Consider the following 22,271-nt stretch of genomic DNA (forward strand, 5'->3'; position numbering starts at 1 on the left):
GCGTGAGGACACAAAGCCTTTGTTCGCCCTTTTTTTTGTTTGAAGGCGGCGCGGAATAAAAGTGTGTGTGGAGGGGGGGGGGGATTTGGGAAGAAGCTCTGATAAAATAACGCATGCGGTGCGGGCTGATGTTGTGTCAAGATAGGAGGCATCTTGAATAAATGGCTCTCTTGTGTCTGGGGATAATTCATCAGAGAGAGAAAAAACACCCCTCCGTCCGACCAGGGGAGGAACCGTAGGAGGGAAGGGAGAGGACAAAAAAAAACACGTGTGATGAATGCTGAATCACAAAGTCGCTCCATAACTAAGATTAAACGAGCGGGTCTGGGGTGAAAACGAAAAAAATAAAAGCTACCCGCATTCGGTCACACTCAGGTTTCATTAGTCATTATTAGATGTGCGGCTCATCACTGATGCTAGGGGCGCTCCCACAGGTGCCTACGAGAATCAAGATGTCCCACTAAACAATAGGCCTCAGAGTCTCCCGTGGCGATGTTAGTAATTGGGCGAGCGTCTTGCCAGGGTGGTGGTGGAGGGGGGGGGGGACCAGGGCAGTGAAGGCGGCGAGAAAACTTGGCAGTCTGGGACTCCCGATTGGCTGCTGCCAAGACGCTTGCACGAAGGAGTAATATGTTCCTTCTTCTCTTCCCCTCTATGTACTTTTCCGTTGGCCAACGATGGCCAGGGCGCCGTGCGTATGTCCAGCCAGCAACGTCTGGGCCCGCGCTGGGCAGCATTGAGAGCCAGCGCTCACCACGTTAATGCGGCGGAAAGTGGATCAGTGTGATAATGGCCGCCCGGAGGAGTCCAGGCCTCCTTAAAAGACTCGAAATTAATGGAACGCTGACTCACTGGTAAATTGCTTTTTGTGATATAGTGCGGAGGGATATAATAATAAAATAATGGACGACACAAATTGTATCAATGATCTAGCCCAGAGGCTGCCATAGCGGAAGAGAGCGCGCCAGAAAATCGCGAGCGATAAAGGGCTGGGAAAAACAAACCGAGTGACTCGCTCGGCACTGCACTGGATAAATGACTGGTACCATTGTTCTGTTTCACATCATATATCACACGCAATGAGCATTAGTGCAATATGAGCAGCTTCAGTTCGTTTAACGTGTTTACAGAGGTAATGGCAGTACAGCAGAGGAGACAGCGATGGTGGTTGAGGGGAAGGGGGTTTGATGGCTTAATGCCGTTTTGCGGTTGTGCTAGCCAATTAGGGTAGCAGTAGGGGCCCGGGCGCCGTGGTAAAACACATTTTGAAACATGTTCAACATGATCCACGGCTTGTTTGTACTCGCGTGATACCCGGCAATTATGGGAATTAACAAAATCATTGATATCGCGGTTCACCCCCTGCTCCTCCTGACGAACCAGCCTGGAGGCAGGTGACACTCGGACGGAAATGGGAAAAAAAGGGAAAAAAGGGAGTGAAAAGGGGAAGGGGAAGGGAGGAGAAGGAGGAGAGATGCATGCCAGCCTCCTGCCAGCTCCAATTACCAGTGTGAGTGGAGCGTGGCAGCCGTGGCGATGGGTCTAATCAGAGCCCTGCTGAAAGAGACCCGTCCCCGTCCCCCGCGTCCCACTGGGAGCCAGTCGGAGCTCAATCTAACCCCAACATCAGCCCCGCTGGGGGGGCTTCTCCTGCCTCCCTCACCCCGGGTGTACTCCTCTCCGCGGGGGGGGGCAAGCACTCGAGAAACCCTGGTTCCTCCGCTTCTCCGAGGGCCTGGAGAGCAAGCTCAGCCTCGTTCCATGTGCTGCTTTTTATTTCATTTTTACATCCAAAAAGTCCGCCCCAGCCCATGTCTACCTTAGCATAACGTCCAACCCTCTTCCAGTGCTCGTGGGAGTGAGGACGGAGTGCTTCGTGATATGTGCAGGCAGTTAATCGTTAAGTAACAACATTGAACAACATGGGAATTTGCAGAACGACTAGAGGCTATGGCGAGAAGCCCGGGCTGTTATCCCTGAGTAAACTGTAAAGCGCTATACCTGCCTGCAAGGGCGATCTGCACTTTTTTTTTTTTTTTTTCATCAAAAGTTAATGTAACTCATTTATGTTTGCCAATAAAACGGGGGCAGATGGTGTGGCGCTCTCTTATGCGTGTGAGCTTGGGAGCGTAGGCTCCACCCGTTCTCGGGGAAGAAAAGAAAAAAGCAATAGAGGTCTTATGATCTCCATGTGTGCCCGTTGTCAAGTGATGGATGAGAACAATTAAAGGTGATGTCTCCTTTGATAGTGTGAACCAGGAGACCCCAGCAACAGCCACACAGCCACTTGCCTCATGAAATATTGCTGCACTAAAATCAACCCTTTTACCCATACATCAGTGCACTTTATGGGTCAAGATAGAGAGGTGTTTATGCCCCCACCCTGCAGAATACGTAGTCCTGGTGTTTTGAAACGGTAGGGGGGCAGCAGCTGAACCTCGGTCAACGGACCGACCGAATTAAAAGGAAAAGAGAAAGGAAGAGGGTCGATTGTGTTAATCCTCAACAGTGCACGTATAAGCACTAGTGTTCCTCGGTGTTAACTCTGCACGCTTCCAGGTGACTACACGTCGATACAGCGGCCCGTGCCTACGAGGCAGCTCATTGTGTTTTATTCACAGCTCACCTTCTCCTGACCTGGTGCATGTGAAGGTAGAGGGGGGGGGGGGAAATCTGTTTTAGCTTTTATTTCTATTTCGGAGACGTCCTGAAGGCTGCGAGGCGGGCGGGCGGGCGTCGGCTGTTAAGGTAAGGGCTCCAGGCCGTGGGCTGTACCCAACTAAGAGCGCCAGAGAGAGAGAGAGCGAGAGTGCCAGGGAGAAAGCGCCAGAGAGCGAGAACGAGAGCGAGACAGACATTCGCGTCTGCCCGAGATGCAGAAAGGTGTGTGTGAGGACTGTAGAAGAAGCGTCCGGGGCTGTGTGTGTGTGTGGTGCGCTCAGAAAAACAGAACGGGAACTGGAGCCGGAATGAAAGAAGCCTGCGAGGAGTCGGGGCCCAGGATGGTGTGTAAACAAGCGGGCGAACACAAACGCAGAGTGGGTTTGTTTAGCTGAAGGAAAAGGGTTCATGGGGAACAAAACAGGTTCAGGCGTGTAGTTCTCGGAGCGAAAAATGGGATACAAGAAGGGAATACGATTTTTCCCTCCCAAATACAATGTTTTATTTCAATAAATTATGTTTTTTGCTTCATAGACTTGGAGGGTAGGGTGCAACCCTTCCTCCTCCAACCGCCTTCTATTCTTCCGATATTGGACACACTAATGGGCTATCTAAATAATGGAAAATAACAGCTTGCATGGCAGCCCTACAGGGTTAACTGCCTGTGTGTTCGCTTTGACTTGCAAAACATCTGAACAGTCTCATGAAAGCTATAGGACCGAGAACCCCCCACCTCCCTCTTGACTGGGCAAAAGAAAATATATACAGGTTGGCAGTGTGCGCACCACGGGGAGGCTTCTTCGTTTTGGGGGGCAGCACATCACACCACACAGCATCAAAGACAGCAGAAGGCGGCCATTGATGTAACGGTGTTGTAATGACATGAAAACTATGAAAAATCTCCAGGGCAAAAGAAACAAAACAAACCGAGAGAGAGCGAGAGAAATGAAAGATGCTGTGATACATCAGCACTTGGGTAATTATTCGCTTCACAGTGAGGTATGCGAAACCAGCACCGCGTTGTTAACTGCCAGTTCTTTTTTTCCTCATGACTCTGTGTGCTTGGATCCTGGTCAGGTAACTGCAGAACTCATGCAAATGTCGGACAAAACGCATAACAAAGGAGAAACTTGTAGAGCCTGTTGTAATGCAGCTGTTACACCCCAGTGGCTTGGCAGTTGCCAAGGAGATAGCCGTGTACAAAACAAATAGTTTTCAAGCCTTACAGATCGCACGCAACGACACATTTGCACGTAACCCCACCATCTCCAAAACAGTCATAACAAGCACAAACACACCTTTAGAACTTAAAAAAACAAAAACTGAGTGCTGGGGGTTGCGTCAAAGCTTTACCTCCCCCTCTGGTTATCTGTGCGCACAGGACGGAAGAGAAAACGCACGACCTTAGAAATAATACACTTTTTTGTCTGGCTGAACAGAACATTAAGCTCTGCTTCTCCGCCTACGGGCAGATAATCAATAGCGGTCATCTGGCGTCATAATATTCCATCATTGAGCACACACACATACTCGCATGGAAACACAAACACGCACACAAACACTCAATTTATTTTTTAAACCGTCCGGACTGCTATTAGCCCGTGCTGTACACCTCCGCCTACAGCCCCCACAGGCCCCCCCATCTCTCTACCTAGCACTTCAATTTCTCCTATCTGCTATCCCACTTCCCCTGTCGTCAGTATGATCTACCGTCCTGCCAGATTCCCCACGGCGGTTATTTATGCTCTGGCACACCAGTTAGTACATAACCCTGCTCCCCACCATATCTCCCCAACATCGCTCTCCTACCTACCGCCCGGACACTACCACCCTGGGGTGGTCCCGGTGCATTCACACAGATACCGCTGACCGAGTCACCTTGTGGGATCAGAGCAGCTGCAGAGTATCCCTCCTCCTCCTCTCTTTCCTTCTGCCCCCATTCCTCCCCCTCCTCCACAAACAGACCCGCATGATGGCTGCGGCTGGAGAGTGGCTGTTGTTTCTCTATAGATTACAGGTATGACATAGAGCCTGCTCGTCCCCGCTAACAGGACTGGGATTAAAGGCCTTTGAGATCACGGCATTACAGTTTACTCCATCTTCTTTTCCTTTTTGTGTTTTTTTTTTCCCCTCTGCGTATTAATGTACCGTCCACCTGTATCGACGAGGAGGAGGAGGAGACACCGCAGGAAGAAAGGGGAATGCCTGTGGTTTCTACAACATGGCCGATCAGACAGGCTGTTCCTCTAAGGTGCCTGCAGCCATGGACGGGCGGGTTGTGAAATGGGTGGGTGGGGGGGGGGGGGGGGCTTGGTGTGAAGTCCGTCTACAAGAGGTAGTGGCGAAGTGGCTTTGCAAATACATTTATTAAACGATCCGCCCACCTTCCTCGGCTCAAATTAATCACGGGCCGGGCTTTATTGTGACGCGTGACGTGTTAGAGTGCAATTATGGAAGATTGGGGTTCCCTTTTTATGAGTGCCGAGAAAGGCAGGGGATGTGCGGGAATGTGGCAGGTCGGGTTAATTAAATCCTCGGTGAGGATCTCACTCGAAGGTAATGAATTATACACACGGCGTTGCACGTTAACGTGACCGGCTTCAACTTTGATTACATATAGTGGCCTCCGAAGAGAATCGGAGGCTTAAACACGACCCAGACAATATGGGAACCCGTTATGCCATTTATATGTCTAGACAAGACAGGACGCTTCAATCGATCGAGTGCGTGCACGGCGGTAGCGAAGAGATCGGGTATTGACAGGACGCTTGGGGGCCAACTGTGGTTACACTGCCGTTGTGAAAGGCACTGAGGACAAACTTACAAGAGAGGCACACATTCTTGGTCAGCTTTCCAAGCTTTGCAAGAGAAAAACGCTCAAACCATAAAACCATGCGAACGGTTTTACGATCATTACAAAATCATCGCACTAATTCGTACAACTTCAAATGTATAGCACCTGTGCGCCGTGCATCAGTTCCCCGTCCCGACCTCCAGGCGGTTTAATTGAGCTGCCGCGGCCCCTTTCCCAGAGCCTATGCTCACAGACATGGGTAATAAATGTCCTGCTGGAGAGAACCCGCCATGGGGCCGCTATTAAGCAGAGCTCCTCTCCTGCGGGCCAGGTGGGTGAGCCTACGGGGCTTGGTGTGTCAATGTGTGGGGATGACAAGGGGGGGGGGGGGGGGGGGGGGGGGGGGTCAGGGTGTAAGACTCCCATTAGCCAGCTCATTGGAAGTGGGCATTAAGAGTCTCTCCGGACACATCGCGAGCCCATCCATCCGTGGCTAGTCAGGGTCAGGGGAGCCATGGAGGCGTTGGCCCGTGGAGCCGGGGAAGGGGGGGGGGAGCTACTCTTCACCTGCCGTGACAGAGACCCCCACGCTTCCTTCCTTACAAACAAGAGCAAAGCTGGTGGTCATTTGTGTCTTGGGTTAATTGGCAAAATGTGTAATGTGGTTACTGGAAAACATGTTGATTATATTTTCGGCTGATTTCAACCCCTTATACATCGACTGGGTCCATGAACCAATTTCTAACCGAAAAATAAAGTTGGGTTTTCATATTCTCACCTTTCGTCGGGTTTCATATGACGGAGCCTACAATATGTTCCTGGCAGCTGTCACTTCGTACAGAGTTGTCTGATGGGATTTCTCCACGCGGGTTGCTTTTCTTAGCTTTGGCATCAGGATGGATATGAATCCGATAGTCCCAAGAATGAATAGTCTGCATATGGGGCACATTTAGCCCTCAAACATTCAAAAAAATGTAGTGCACCTACACATATGGAAGATCGGTCCCAGACAACAATAACTGCTGCCTTTTCTGTTTGCTTGTCGCATAGTATCGAGCCATCTAACATGCATGTAGGGTAATACATGCGGCCGTTACGGTAATCACCTCGGCCAAGCTACGATGCACAATGCACTTGCAGTGATTTTCCAGAAAATAGTGGTTATAGCAGGCATGTTGTGGTCACTGGTCATGCGAGGCTGATATTCAATATGGATACACCATTTCTGAGATATCATTTCATATCAGATATCATTGACAGATGCACTGATAAGCGCACGCGTGTGCAATACCACGCCGAAACTTGGGGAAGCTAAAGACGGAGCATTAGGCATTTGCATGTTTTGTCTAAATAAGAAAAAAAAACAATGGTGTACATTTAATTGTTTTATGTAGCCTACCAGTAACACATTATTAAATAGAACATAACATTTTGATTCAAATCTCAAAATGTTTTCTTTCCATGGTGAAAGCTAATATGACTAAGGACCAGTGCCGAAACGTTACCACGAATAAACAAGTGTCACGTTGAGAGCTCCTTAGTTTGTGAGGCATTATTCAATCGATTGACGCTAACATTTTAAATGCTAAATGGCACACCCTCCGTATAGACCACAAGCTTAGATAAACATTTAGAGCCTTGGTTAGGGAGCCGCTTTAAAGATGACCAACAGCAAAACTGTCCAATTAAACTGGATCAAAAGAAAAGACTGCTGAGATTCAATAACCGTGATAATCTCATCCCTTTAGAAGCAGCCACATATTCCAGCGCTGTAGCCCAATCTTATGCTGGAGAGAACAAAAAAAGATCCTTGATTTGACTGTCACATTCAAAATGTTCACAGGGTTGATAGTCTGACTCTCGTTTTTTTCTCATTTTCCTCGACTACTTGATTTTGTTCTCACTCATTGGCCTCTTGCACCGTCCCCGGGGCAACAGACATGACTGACGTTGATGAAGGAGTCTGGGTAGATATCCCAGCTTCCACAGATACAGTTTGCCAGAGGCGCAGGCGATTGATGGACAAGCAAAGCTGATAGTTAGGCTACATGGCCCCATAGCGAGAGTGGAAAACAGAGATTCCTTAGACATAACGTGGGAACCTGTAAACTGCTCTTGAAGCAAAGCTCCGGGGGGGAAACATCAGGGTCACACAAGCGTGGTCGGGTCGCTTTGCAATTTACGAATCAAAATGACAGCAGAAAGTGTTATTGATTAAATTTCATAAAGCTCAAAAATACAATTCTTTCACTCTAGATAGGTTATCTGAACCTTAACTGTAGAACGAAAAACAACAACTTCTTGGAAATATCAGCTACCATAGATAACGGGTTATCAGAAACAGCCTACTTTTACTTTTGACCGTTTAACCGTCATTGGTCAAGGCCATCTAAAGACACTTGGACCCCACATCTGCCAACATTTAATTGTTTTATAATTCAGCACTGTGTGTTAATCAGACTCATGTTCCAACGGTTGGAAACCCACGTGGGCGTCCAATCCAGGCGGTGGACCCCCGCCCTCCTCCACACACGGGGCCAATGACCAGGGTTCACCTTGCATTTGGGAGCGTAATGCAGGCGATTTAACCCAGAGTCACCCTATCCCACCCCGGGCAAGCGCATCGCCCGGCTGCCTGTGATTGCCGAGACCTTGGAAGGGGTTGGAGTGTGTGGGGGCGGGGGGGGGGGGGGGGATGCAGATGGAGTGCACGGAGGAGAGTGATTCCACCCTGCCATAGCGTCAGAGTCCTTGGGCGAGGCGTGTGTAGACAGATGCAGTTTGTTCCCGTCAGGCTGCCTATGATCTACGGTGTCAGGCCTGCAGCCAGCAGATGGTGAGAGAGAAATTAAATAGGTGACATAGGCCTCCACAATGCAGCTTAGGAAGAACAACGGGGGGGGGGTCACCTCACATCTGGGTGTGGCGAGTGTGTGTGTGTGTGTGTGTGTGTGTGTGTGTGTGTGTGTGTGTGTGTGTGTGTGTGTGTGTGTGTGTGTGTGTGTGTGTGTGTAAATGTGTATGTGTGTGTGTCAGGGTGTGTGTGTGTGTGTCAGGGTGTGTGTGTGCGTGTATCAGGGTGTGTGTGTGTGTCTGTGTTGCAGGTTGTGTGAGTGTGTTTGTGTCAGGGTGTGTGTGTGTCATGGTGTGTGAGTGTCATGGTGTGTGTGTGTGTCTGTGTGTGTCAGTGTTTTAGTGTGCGTGTTTGTCAATGTGTGTGTGTGACCGTTTGTGCGTGCGTCAGTGTGTCTGTGTTTGTCAGTGTGTGTGTGTGTGTGTGTGTGTCAATGTGTGTGTTTGTCAGTGTGTGTGTGTTGGTCAGTGTGTGTGTGAGTATGTGTGTGTGTGGACTTTCACATGTGTATTTGGCGGGTGGTCTTCCTGCTTTGTTCGGGAGCAACGCGCACTATCCCCCCCATCTAAAATTGAGGCCAAACCGTGTCGGACAAAGACGAGCTCACTATACCTAGCGTTATTGTCGTGGACAATAATGTAAAACACAATGTGCCGTCGCTCGCTCTGCCGCTCACGGTACAAACTTTAATACGGCCTCACCGCCGGCGTCTCAGAAATGCCGGGCGGGCGGGCCGGGCGAGCAGAACGGACTCCAAGAGAATGGGGTGGTAATACGAGGGAGAGTAGTTACACAAGAGAACCCATTTTGCTCATTGTGAGTGATTTGAATAGCAAACGGCAAAGGAGGGGATTAAGTTGTCGCCGGAGCAGGGCTCTGTATTAAATCATTCCCGTATAGCGCCTGTATGTGTTTATCTTGCGTGGGGAAGAGGCGCGGGGAGATTTCTATGCTGTTTATCCCGTCAGGTTTGTTGTCCGCACTTGCCTGGCTCCGGAGATATTTATTACGGGCATTGTGTCGCACTCATTTTCTGCCTCTGCACCAGGGACCACCTATAATGCATGCAGAACAAATAAAGCTCTTTCCTAACCAGTGAGGCCGTAATTTGTTTACCGCTACCAAATCACTGAATAAAGACCCTGCCACACACACACACACACACACACACACACACACACACACACACACAAAAAGGGACAGCAGATCGAATTCAAATTTAGGATTTTTTCGAATGCAATACCCATTTATGACATTGAAGCTGCAGCGATTGGATATTAAATAGATAGATTGTAAGATATTGACGATGTTTCGCTTCGTGCTTCTATTTTGGAGTATTTCTGTGTGTGCGTGTTGGGGGGGGGGGATCCCCTCGGTGGAGCAGCATTGATTCAACTGGCAGCTAAATTCACAGAAGCTCCTGCTGGCCTACATGTGAACGGTTTTCAAATCGCTCTGCGACAATGGAGGAGCCGGGGTGATGATGGCCCTTTTGATGTGCCACCATTAGATAAAGTTCTCCACGTGTGCAGCCCCCCACCCCCCCATGCCGTCACTCCCCACTCCCAGAGGTGTTCTGAGGAACATGGCTGGAAGGCGACGGGGGAGAAAATGCCACAGGAGGATATACCTGATATTCCACAGTAAACGCGTTCAGAATATTACGCTCTAATCTGTTAAAAAGGTGGCCGGGGTTTCGACAACGTGCATGCTAATTTGCGGCGCTGCTAACCATTGTAATGCGCTTTAGATGCCGCGTAGCCGTTTTTTTCCGATGGGGACTAATGCGTTGCAAATCAGGTCTGAGGTGTAAACGGTAATGGGAATGTGAAGCACGTCGTTGAAACTGTGTGCGTTGCGTTTTAAAGTGTGACGTAAGTCGGGAATGAAAGAAAGAAAGAAAGAAAGAAAGAAAGAAAGAAAAAAAAAAACGTTTATTTGGGCAGTTGCATCGGGGCGGGGAGGGGGGCATAGAAATCGGAGGGACGAGCTCAAGGTCAGTTACAACAGCCTCGTTATTCAGGTAATGAGTCAGCATGCCATGCCAACACTCGCACGCGCGTTGTGCAGACACACGCGCACACGCAAATAGAGACACAGAGACGCACACATACACACGCACGCACAAAGAGACGACAAAAACACAGAGACACACATACAGAGACACACGCGTGCCAACAGAAACACGCACACACACGCACACGGAGACACACATGCACACAAACACAGAGACACACACAAACCACACAGTCATCCATCTATTCTCTGCTAACCACTGTGGCCATGCTGCTGCCACCCCAGCACCTGCCACCGCTTTCAATGAGAGAGAGTGAGAGACGCTGGTGGATGAGGTGCACAGCGAGACACAGAGAACAGCACAATAAAATGAGAGGGCTCCCTCTGTGGAAGGAGAGAGAGCAAGCACAGGAGAGAGAGAGAGCGAGAGAGTGAGAGAACAGATCAGGGGAGAGAGAGAGAGCACAGATCAGGAGAGAGAGAGGGAGGCAGAGAGAGATGGAAATTCACTGTGAACTATTACATGAAAATAATAGCCCCGAGAAACAAATGGAGGGGCCGAGAGAAAGAAATACCCAAAAGGAATACAATACATACAAGAGAGGGGGATTACAGACAGAATAACGGGACAGGAGAATGAGCCAACCAAAGCTGAAACTTAAGATGGGGACAGAAAGATTAGGAGAATGAAAGTGAGATAAAGGTGTGCAAAGTCCCATTCTGACATCATGTAGCCTCTGTGCTTCATTATCTTCACGTACTCAGGCAGATACATAGACACATACAAACAGAGATTCATCTCTATACAGACGGAGACAGTAATAGCCAACACAAACTGTTGTCGCCTATTTCTCTATTATCCAAACATGAATCCCGTTCTCACAGCGTCGCACAAAGTGTTCATATTGTTCAAGCCAAACGCCACTTTCAGCACATTACTCACCATGACAGAGTGAAAGGCAAACTGAACAGTCTGAGTGACGCTGAGGTTTTGTTTTCGTGCGCTGCTGCAGTTGGCCACGCACGCACGTACGTCACAACCCCTCGCGTTCCCCTCTCCCTCTATTACAGCCCCGCACTAGATCCATCTCGCCCTTTCTTTCTTTCCCTTCATCCATTTCCAATCACACACAAACACCCACAGATACACAAAACACAAACGCACTAATCTAACGAGCGCACACACACACACACACACACACACACACACCTCACACAGGGGACGTGATGAGGAGTGAGGTGGGCTGTGGGACCTACGTCTTCCGTCCTGGGGAGCGTGACCTTTGGAGTGGGCTGGGGGCGTGAGAACCGGCGGGAGGAACAAAGAGCGTGTACGGGTTTGGGGGAGGGGGAGGGGGAGGGGGGGGGGGGGGTGTACCCCGCGTGACAGAATTACAGAGTGACTCAGGCCTACTGTGGTGGGGAGTTGGGGGAGGAAACCGCCGGTCCGAACCCCCCCCGCCCCCCCTCCTCCCTCCCTCCTCCCTCCACTCCTAACCCCCCCACAGCCCCCTGCAGGTGGGCCCTGAGCAACATGAGCCAAAACCTGTGCTGTCGCAACCCGGGTACATGCAAGCAAGATTACAAAGTGTCAACGGACAGAACAGGGTGGAAACAAAACGAAAGAGGAAATTAATGGGGGGGGGGGGGGATGGGGGGGCGGGGGGGCTCCGTGCACGGCGGTAACCGCGTCTGACGCACACCGCTGCCACGAGGCATGCCTGCCTGCCCGTTTGCCCTTTCGTTTAGAGCAACGGTGCAACGTATTCACGGCTGATTAGGCCGAGGTTTGACTGGGTCCAATTTTCAGCACCTCCCCCGAAAAATAAACAAAGACAAAAAAAAAGAAAAGAGGAAAGTGTTACACGGGCCACCTGTGTACGACAGCGGTCACACCACCGGCGCTCAGCAGAAAAGGCGAAGGGAACGAAGTTAGACTACAGAGCGGTTACATATCGCATATATTACATATTATTATATATAGACCCGAGCGGAAAGTGTGTGTTTTTGAGCGGCGTGTTTTTGGCAAACCGAGAAGCGACAGGAAACTCGAGGATCACAGCGGCCGTGCCGATACCAAACTGTGCTGTGCTCGATTGGAATGCCCCCATGTCTGCGTTCCTTTTCTCCCAGACGCACTGCAGAAATCAGCATTAGTAATTGTGATAATTACCGGCATTACTGCGAACACGCTAATCTGAGCCAAACGGCCCTGACTTTCTCGATCGTATTGACGGCACTACCTGTGTCGACTGTCACAAACTCTATCTTTGAGGCAGGCGGCATATGAAATAATAATCCTCGACCTTGCCGTGCTCGGTTGAAACCAGTAATCCTGAACGACTCAGACGCACTTAATAATGCTCTTTGTGGTGGAAGTTGACATATGCGCGTGCACTCTGTGGAATTGTGAGAAAGTCATGCACCTTCTCTCTCGCAGCGCTATGCTGGTGTGATTGGCGGGGGGAGAGGCCCCCCCCCTCTTAAACAGTAGGATTTTGATTGCATTCATGTTGGCTCAAGCATCACATGCAGTATATCTTCACGCCAAAATATGTGGAAAACAATCTTGTGTGTTTTCTTAGAAGCTTTTCTTGGATCACATTTACAGGAAAACCGTATGAATACAGAAAAGCAAAAAATGGGCAATGTTAGGCACTGGTGAACAAATGCATGAGGAGAAAACATTTCAAAATGGCATTGGACATTTGAAGAATGCCTGGATGACTGCCCAAACCAGTCTGCCCTGTCCCATCAACAAGCCAATACTTCACTGTATAGACGGTGACGATATCTGAACGTTTCAGCCCTGTATACGCTAGTATTCTCGTTTTACTCCTTTCTAATGTACTGGTTTATATGTCATCGATACGAATGAACTTTATAGACAAATGAGAAATGCATTACGGCGTCTTGTGCGATGACAAATTGGCTACACAGTAGGGATGGGACGAAATATCGTTTGGCGAAATATCGCGATACAAAACGTGACGATACGCATCGAGTTTGAAAAAAATGGATCGCGAAATGATGGCACTGCCACGTGATTTGTATAGTATATAAATATTTAGTTTGTGCGTTTGTGGGGCAGGCATGCAGTACCATCGGTTGGTCAAGCAGGGGAAAACTAAATGGAAAAAAAAATTCGGGAACGGTGCAGTGCGTCACGTCACAGTCAGGTCACAGCGCATGCGTTAGCAGCAACTACCTTGCCCTCAAACCGCCGGACAATGGAGTCGAATGAGGTCGAAATTGAGGACGCTCCGCCTGGATACAGGTCATTTGTCTGGCAGTATTTCGGCTTTCTCATTAAAAAAGACAAAGACGGCAATAGAGTAACTGACAAGACTAAGACTGTGTGTAAGCTATGCAATGCCGTCACTCCGTACACCACCTCCAACACGACAAACATGGGCCACCACCTTCAACGTCACCATAAAGATGTGAAGAAGGCCCCAGAGAAAACAAACCTACCGAAGGGACAACTGACCATGAAACAAGCACTGACACCAACTCTACCCCTGTCAAGTCCGCGTGCAAAACAGATAACCAGGCTCATTGGCGAGTTCATAGCGGACTATATGGCTCCATTTAACATTGTAGAGAACAGAAAATTCATCCAAATGTTCAAGGTGCTGGAGCCCAAGTTTAAGGTGCCATGCCGAGGACATTTTTCAGAGAAGGTTATTCCGGAAATTTACAATGAAACCAAACAAAGCGTGAAAGAGTGTCTCAAAAATGCCGACTGCATCGCCCTGACCACCGACGGCTGGACGTCGCGTGCAACACAGAGTTATATCACCATCACGGCACAAGTCATCGACGAGAAATGGGAGAGTAAAAGCTTTGTGTTGCAAACTCGTGAGTTAAGTGAAAGTCATACTGGTGTTAACATAGCTCACGTGTTGAGAAATGCACTGAGAGAGTGGGAGCTAACGAGGCCACAAACAACCATCGCTTGTGTCACAGACAACGCAAGCAACATGGACATTGCAGTGAGAGAGAGCGGTCTCCATCCTCACATCAAGTGCTTGGCGCACGTTGTGAATCTGGCCAGTAAGCGAGGCTTGGCTGTATCCCGCGTCGCGCGCCTTCTTGGCCGTGTGCGAAGAGTAACTACATTCTTTCACAAGAGCACCACGGCCACCGCCGTCCTGGCCAACAAGCAAACCCAGTTGGAGCTGCCTCGGCATAAGCTCATCACCGATGTCCAGACCAGGTGGAATAGCACGTACGAAATGCTTGCGCGCTACCTGGAACAACAAGCAGCTGTTTCAGCAGCGCTCAGCAGCCCAGAAATCCGAAGGAATGCCAGAGAAATCGACACCCTGGATAACACTGATATATCAGATGTAGAAGACATAGTGAAACTGCTTAAGCCACTGAAGACAGCCACAACAGTTGTCTGTGATGAAAAAGAGCCCACTGTTTCACTTATAATGCCACTGAAGTACATGATCGAGCAAAGCATGTCACCAGACGAAAATGACACACAGACCATCGCCAACATGAAAAGCGCAATCCTACGCGACATCTCGGACCGGTATTCTGGGGACTGTAATGATATGCTGCAGGAGTGCACAGCGCTTGACCCACGATTCCGAAGCCTGTCCCATCTGAATAATGAACAACGCGAGTCCGTCTATGCCCGGATACGTGAAAAAGCTGCAGGACCTCATTTGCCACGCAACCAGGTAGACTAACTTTCATTAAAAAAAAGAGGTGTGCTGAGCGTGTGTGTAACTGTGTATGTGTAGGCTACAGCCTGAAAACGTATTTCTCATATCGATTGTTTTTTTTAAATTAGTCGATCCGAGGGAGGGAGAGAGAGAGAGAGTGTGTGTGACAGAGGGAGAGTGTGTGTGTGTGTGTGTGTGTGTGTGTGTGTGTGTGTGTGTGTGTGTGTGTGTGTGTGTGTGTGTGTGTGTGTGTTTGAAAGACAAATGTTTGAGCTAGTTTTTCTATTTTATTTTTTTAGACCAGTGACACTGATGAAAGAACAACGAGGGCCAGTGCTTCAACACCAGGAGCAGCAGAGCAGGCCATGGTCGAGGTTGAGACGGCACAGGGAGGAGAGCCAGTAGAAGGAGAAAGGCAGATGCAGGATGTGACACAGCCTCCCCCACCAAAGAAGACAGCGCTAGAAGATCTCCTTGGGAGCTCCTACACTACTCTTGAGCCAGTGCAGTCCAGCAGAGGGATTGAAATGGAGATAGTCGCCTACAGAAATGGGATTCCTATCCCACTCAACAGTAGTCCACTTGAGTGGTGGAAAGTTAATGCATATGCTTACCCCATACTTGCCCCCCTTGCCAAAGCCTACCTTTGCATTCCTGCTACGTCAGTGCCCAGTGAACGGGTCTTTTCGACGGCAGGAGACATTGTGTGTGCTCAACGATCACTAATTACACCAGAACATGTCGATATGTTAGTTTTTCTGAAGAAGAACCAGTCCTAGGCCAGGGCCATGACTTAAAAGAGGCTGAGCTAACGTAATGTAGGGTTAAGTGTTCTTGTTTGTGTTTGAAAGGTTGGGCCGTGTGTTTCCTAGTGTGCAACTAAAACAAAAATAAATACGTTGTAATTACGCAGTAATAGTTTGTCTTTTTTGATATCGTATCGTGACATATCGTTTCGTGACCCTGGCATATCGAGGTGCATCGTATCGTGAGTTTAAGTGTATCGTCCCATCCCTACTACACAGAACCCTGACCTCATTCTACCATGCTCATTCGTATGCGAGCAGAGTCTGCGTTATTAAAGTTCAACATTGCATACGCAGGGCCTAACAATAAAATTATAACAAAAGGAAAATATGATATGATGGTAATTTCAAACAAAATTACATTTGAACCACTGAAGCCTGAGATTGAATAGTTGGGGATGAAACATAAGTGATTCGATTTTAATTCACAATGCTGATTGAAGAGGTCATCACTTTTTTGTAAGCTTCACTAATCCTTAAAAAACGGTGTCTGTGTGCTATATGATTTGCTTTAGACTTCTTGTTCATTTGCGGATGGGTTACTCATTTTGCTAATAGATGTGTACGTTACTCTGCACTAATTTCAGATAAGGCAGATCAACTTAACAAAAGAGGTGACTATTCAATGACAGAGTGAATACAACGCAGCGCATCACTCAATTACATATTACCCATTAGGCAGGTAATCAGTAAGCTTAAAGTTTCGGAGAACGCTTCCCTTTCAAACCTTTTCGCGGATTCAGAAGATGCATACCGTCTTTGCCGGGGCCCCAAGGGTTTTCTCTGGTTATTGAAACGGGCTTGACATAACACTAGGCAACAGACAGTTGTTTTAAAAATAGAGCCGGTCGTTCCAGTGCTCAGCGAGGGCGTGCCTCTCTGTGCTTTTGTGTGCGTGAATGTGTGTGTTTGTGTCCGCGTGTTTCAACAGTCTTCGCAGCAGAATGAGCGCAGCAGTATCAAACGTTTGCCTTAGCTCCTTCCTTTGTGTGCAGAAACATGTGTGTCAGTGAGTGAGTGAGTCTTAAGGTCCCCGCAAAAAATTCCATTGAAACAAGATCAATTCTTTAAGTCATTTTTATAGTGATAGAGGGCCACGGCGCTATGACTTATGAATTAAGTACCCTACATTGTATTCCGTACATTTCCGACTCACAAATAGAGTACCGGGAAGAGTATGGGAACCTTTCATACGACATGCACGTGTGGTTGCGTGCATCACTCTGTCGTAGCAGGGACTTGGATTTCCCCTGGCCTTTCCCCATGCTAATAATGTATTTGCATGATGCAGAGGCACTTTGAGTCGAATGCTATTCAAAGGTACGCACGCACGGTGCCATTACTCCGTCACCGCGGTCCCAATGAATGCACTCCCACTCTGTTTGTTAGCGACACCGATTGGTCTCAGCGTAAGCCCGTTCGTAGACTTGTGTTTTCTCTCCAAGATTGAAAAAAAAAAAAAAAAAAAACTGAAAAAAACTGTTTTCAACCTTGGCACTAAACATCTTATCTCATCTGATTCATGCGTGTCGTACACTGTGCTTTGTGTGTGCAGGAGTACGCAATCACACCGCTACTGTAGGGGTTGACTGCAGGGGAGACGGGGGAGGGAAACAAGGTATGAGAGAAGGGTGTTTGGAGGGGGGGGGGGGGGGGGGGGAGTCCCTGAAGGTAGATTAGGCAAGCCTTGGCCGAGGAGATCATCAAATCAATGCGAAAAGAGGGACAATTTAGGCAGTGAGGGGGGGGGGGGGGGGGGGGGGATTATAATGTAGGTACGGAAGGCGGATAAATTAAGGAAAGGGGAGTCATTTAACTTCCATGGAAGGCAATGTGTTCCAACCCCCCCCCGCCCCTGCAGGCAAGCACTGCATCTTATTGTTGTTATTGTCGTTCCCCCACTCACGCCACAGTTTCCTAATGAAATCCACTCCTATTGTGACCAGTGTCCACAAGGCAACGCTGCGATCAATTAAAGGATGCAACCCTGCTGCTCACAGTTCAGCCGTACGGAAGGATGGGCAGAGTGAGCCTCACTCCAAATGACATGCATCTGTCCACAGACATGCATCTGTCCTGGGTGGAAGGGGGTCGCGATGTCAAGTGAGCCTGGAGACAGGGAGGTAGAGAGCCCACTACATGGGCAGGAGGTGTGGGACTCTCTGCCGTCCGCACAGATGCTCATCTTAAAGCCTGATGTTTACGTGCACAATGTGTCAGCCGCCTCAGCGGACATACGGCACAGATTTCAATTTTATTCAGAAGGGAAACCCCTTGAGATGAACCATCTAGTTTTCGAGGGGACCTCACTTAAGGCCAGTCATGTTGGGTTGACCATATAAGAGTCATCATGTTGCCAATGCCGTCCATGGAAATGACGGCTATCATGAGGTTTTTGCAGAAGTAGTGACTTGATGGCAAATGTACTGAAATTGCTGCTGGGAAATGTCTCATGGGCCCTATATGGCAGTTTGCTTATTTCCCGGATACCATTTTCGAGGCACACATGGGCTTATACGTCTCACTAAGTGGATTGTTAAGAAAAGCTACTATATGGATATGGATCCCTTCCCATGGCATTGCAATGTTCACTTGTCCTCTGTGTTTTGGAAATGTTTATGTATGAATCATTAATGCAAGAAAACATCCGCTGGCTTTTGGGAGTGTCGTGAAGGTGCTTAAAAAGCTAAAAAGCTCTTAACGAATGCAGATGAGAAGGAGGGAGGAAGGAAATGTGAGAAAGGGAAAGAAAGAAGAAGAAGAGAATATCCACAAATGGGGAGAGTGGGGGTAGAAGAGAGACAAAACGAAGGAAGCTACAGGCAGAGACTGGAAATGGAGTGAGAGAGAGAGAGACAGAGAAAGGCTGACACAGAAAAAGGGCAAGAGAGAGAGAGAGAGAGAGAGAGAGAGAGGGTACAGGCAGAGACTTGATTAAATGGAGGGAGATACAGAGAGAAAGGAAGACAGAGAGAGTCAAAAAAGGAGAGAGACCATACAAAGAAAGCTACAGGCAGAGACTTGCTAAAATGGAGAGAAGAGGGAGTCATACAGACAGAGATAGAGACAGAGGTGGAGACCACACCGAAAAAAAAGGGGGAAAATAAGTACCAGCGATACCTTCCAGCACGGTGAGCTTGGCGCTGGTGTTGATCTCGCCGGCGCTGTTGGTGGCCGTGCACTCGTAGATGGCCTCGTCGCGGTGTGTGCGCAGCGGCTGGATCCGCAGGACCGAGCCCGAGCCGTCGTCGAACTCGATAACCTGGTGTCGCCGAGGCAGCACGGCGGGATTCAAATAAAGGGGGCTTTGTCAGTTTGAGGGATAGGCCGGTGAACGCACAGTGTCATATTTTCATACGTCAAACCTTGTCGTGTTGTCGTGTATCAAAAAAAACGTCACGCCCCGATGCGCTCGCTCACTCACTTACGCCGTGACACCGCTGACATGATGAATGTCGATGAAAGCATTTCCCCAAATTCTTTGAACAATTTGTTTCAATTAGGGTATGTTTCAGCCTTAGTTAGAGTTTCTCCCAGTAAAGCTGAGACGATAGTTTAGAGTAACATTAGAATTGATACGTTCAAATGAGTCGGGTTAATAACAGCAGCGAACTTCGTGGACTTCGGTCTTGGTGATGAGGACTTCCCAGCAGTGGGACACTAATAGGCCCTTTTCCGGGACACACTTGAAGCGAAGAAGTCATGCCGAAACTTGGCCACACCAGTACGAGTAGAGGAGGCTGGGTCACGATCTTCTGTTTATCTAATCAGCCGTGTTCAACCATCCTCACCAAGGCCAGATAACTTGTAATCAATATAATACGGTAATAAATTGAAGGCAAATCACGCATGCGATGCCTAAAGTTATGGCATCGCGTGGACGATTCATTTCGGTTTTGATTTAAAAATGTCAAAAGTGGAGTGTAATAAATCACTGTCTGCGAATCACGGTGAATATACTGAGGGAGATGAAGCAGACTCCATAAATCAAGATGGAGGGAGATTAAAGAGGGCAGGTATGCCTGGTCTCGCTCAGAGAGGAGAAGTTGGCTCAAAGCTCAGCAACGGGGGCAAATGATTGTGTTCCCATCTCCGCCCCTTCCCACTTGCTTGCTTTGGGCTGGGCCACGCAGAGCTAGACAGCGGCGTGTTGATGTGTGATTGCGGTTTGCAGTGATTGAGTCTGGCACGTGTGCCGTCTTGTCCATTGACAGCTTAAACTTTATTTCGTCGGTGGAGGTGTCGACGAGGGGCGAAGTATGTTAGGGCTGAAAGATTAATCGAATTTAAACCGACATTGCAATGTAATAGAAGGCAATATGCAAATCACGCAGGCTACGGAAAAAAATAAAATGGGGGGATTTGTAACTGTTGACACCTGACACGTACAAGTAATAGTTAAATAAAGATGTTATAATATCGATTCATGCATCAATTCATCTCAACACATAGGCCTGGCCTAAAGGAAAAAGCATTTTATATGTTGACTGCTTCCAATGTTGTGTTGGTCATACTACAGAATGATTTATTGCTTGTTTACTGAATAACAGAACATAAAAAGAGAAAAATAATCGCAAACTAAATCGCAACAGCAATATTGGTTGAAATAATCATAATTAGATTATTTACCCAAATCTTTCATCCCTAGTAGGTGTACATGAACACGGTACATGTAAACGTTTAGTGTGTTTATTAATCCCTGCACGAGTGACCCACCTCAAAGCGCTGGGAGCTGACTTTCTTTCCCTTCTTCATCCAGGTGATCCTGGGTTTGGGCTCCCCATTGGCCTGGCACACAAAGGAAGCCACCCCCCCTGAGATCCCTATCTGGTCCTCGGGGGATTTGATGAAATTTGGCATGCCTATGGAGAGAAGGAGGGAGGGAGGGAGAGAAAGATTTACGTTAGCATTTTGAGCTAAGGTTGTGGAACAACATTGTGGAACCGTGCTGCAGGTTGACACCTACAGGAATGTGCGCCAAAAACCTTCAGAGAACAAATATTTCAATAGAATGTAAAAAAATATACCTAAATAAATATACCCGAATGTCCCCAAGCTGCCAAGACACACCCAAACAACCTCACCCAAGTAAACCTGATAGTTATTCCTGTCTACTTTTTTTTAAACTCTATTTTTGTATCTGTATCGTCGGATCTATAGACCTGCTTTACTGCAAGAAAGGCAACCGCCGTTTCCCCAATCCAACAATGCTTAAAACCCTCCTGGAAGGCGTGAGCAAACGAAAAGCTCCTGCTCATTTTGCAGCGCCCTCCGGCTCACTCTTATGTCACTGTGGTCCTGCGTGCATCGCGCTGACCCGTTCAAGAGTGTGGCATCAGGGCTAGCCTCTATCCGTGGTTGACCTCCTAAGATCCACAATCCTCGGTCACGCTGCGGTGGGCATGCACAGTAATGACAACATGACACGACGCCGGCCTCATCCTCGGTGACATGGGGTGCAGGTACTGTGTTATGGGGCCGGGCCACAGCGAGGCCGGGGGCACGCAAGGCTGTCCTTGCGTAACTCCTCTAGGAGTTACCGCGTCGATGCCTTCTCCCTCCCCCTTCGAGTTAAAAACGGTCTGCGTTACGTCGGGCGACACCTGCGCACCGCAAGGTTTCAGCTGTGCGGCGGTGAGGCGTTTGACGGTGTGCGTGTGTGCTTGCGTGCCACACCCTGGTCCATTGTTGTGTACACGACATTGGCGCTCCTTTCAACGCCACTTTCCCTCCGTCTGGATGACGCTGCACTCCCCCCCCACGCACCCCTTCTATGCTTTATTAATTCTTTATTTACAGCCTGAGACAGGAGTAATATGAGGCAGGATATCACCTTGGCATGAGCGTGTGAATGCGTGTGCCTTTGTGTGTGTGCTACTGCTTGTGTGTGAACGTCATTATTATTACTGCCTGGGTCGGCCTGTGGATCATCCGCTGAGATGTAAGCAGGGTTGGGATGGGAGGACGGGACGACACCTAAACCACAGTTCTGACTGGCAGACCGCCCCGCCGGCGAATAAACAAGAGGGCTGCGTCATTCCCTATTGTACACGGGACAGGAGCGAGACGGACACTCTGGCACGCTGGGGAGAATCCCAGACACTCTCCTTTAATATATCTTCTTGTATGATGTCTGGAGGAGGGAGGGGGGAGGGGGGAGCTAGATGGACAGGGAGGCAGTGGGAGGAATCGATATCTAGTTACCATAATGTAGCATCTCTTTTCTGATGCAGAGGGGAGCCTTTAGTGAGAGCCTTTGTCCCGGCCGGGGCGGTGAATGATGCCATATTCTTAATGGGGGGCTGTGATGGATGTCTACATACATGTATACACAGATGAATAAATACCCAAGCATAAACACACACACTAACATGCGTCACGTGTAGGGCAGCCACCCATGATACTTTTTCATTCGATTGCTCCGTTGATTCTTTTATTCATTTATCGCTCATTCTAATCGA

General features: G+C 48.7%; 2 protein-coding genes across 2 annotated transcripts in view; one reads left to right on the forward strand and one right to left on the reverse strand.

The window, feature by feature from the left end:
* LOC115549564 (receptor-type tyrosine-protein phosphatase F-like) overlaps positions 1 to 22,271 on the reverse strand; it is a 133,728-nt gene that overhangs the window by 84,258 nt on the left and 27,199 nt on the right. Inside the window, 2 exon segments of the mRNA XM_030364836.1 lie at positions 18,931 to 19,072; positions 20,527 to 20,672. Coding sequence (XP_030220696.1) covers positions 18,931 to 19,072; positions 20,527 to 20,672 — 288 coding nt within the window.
* LOC115549562 (zinc finger BED domain-containing protein 1-like) lies at positions 13,265 to 15,913 on the forward strand. Its single transcript, XM_030364835.1, has 2 exons — positions 13,265 to 15,019; positions 15,304 to 15,913. The coding sequence occupies exons 1-2, from the start codon at positions 13,457 to 13,459 to the stop codon at positions 15,781 to 15,783; spliced, it is 2,043 nt and encodes a 680-aa protein (XP_030220695.1). The 5' UTR covers positions 13,265 to 13,456; the 3' UTR covers positions 15,784 to 15,913.

The sequence above is a fragment of the Gadus morhua genome, chromosome 8 (genome assembly GCF_902167405.1).
Source record: "Gadus morhua chromosome 8, gadMor3.0, whole genome shotgun sequence".
In the NCBI taxonomy this organism is placed as follows: Eukaryota; Metazoa; Chordata; class Actinopteri; order Gadiformes; family Gadidae; genus Gadus; species Gadus morhua.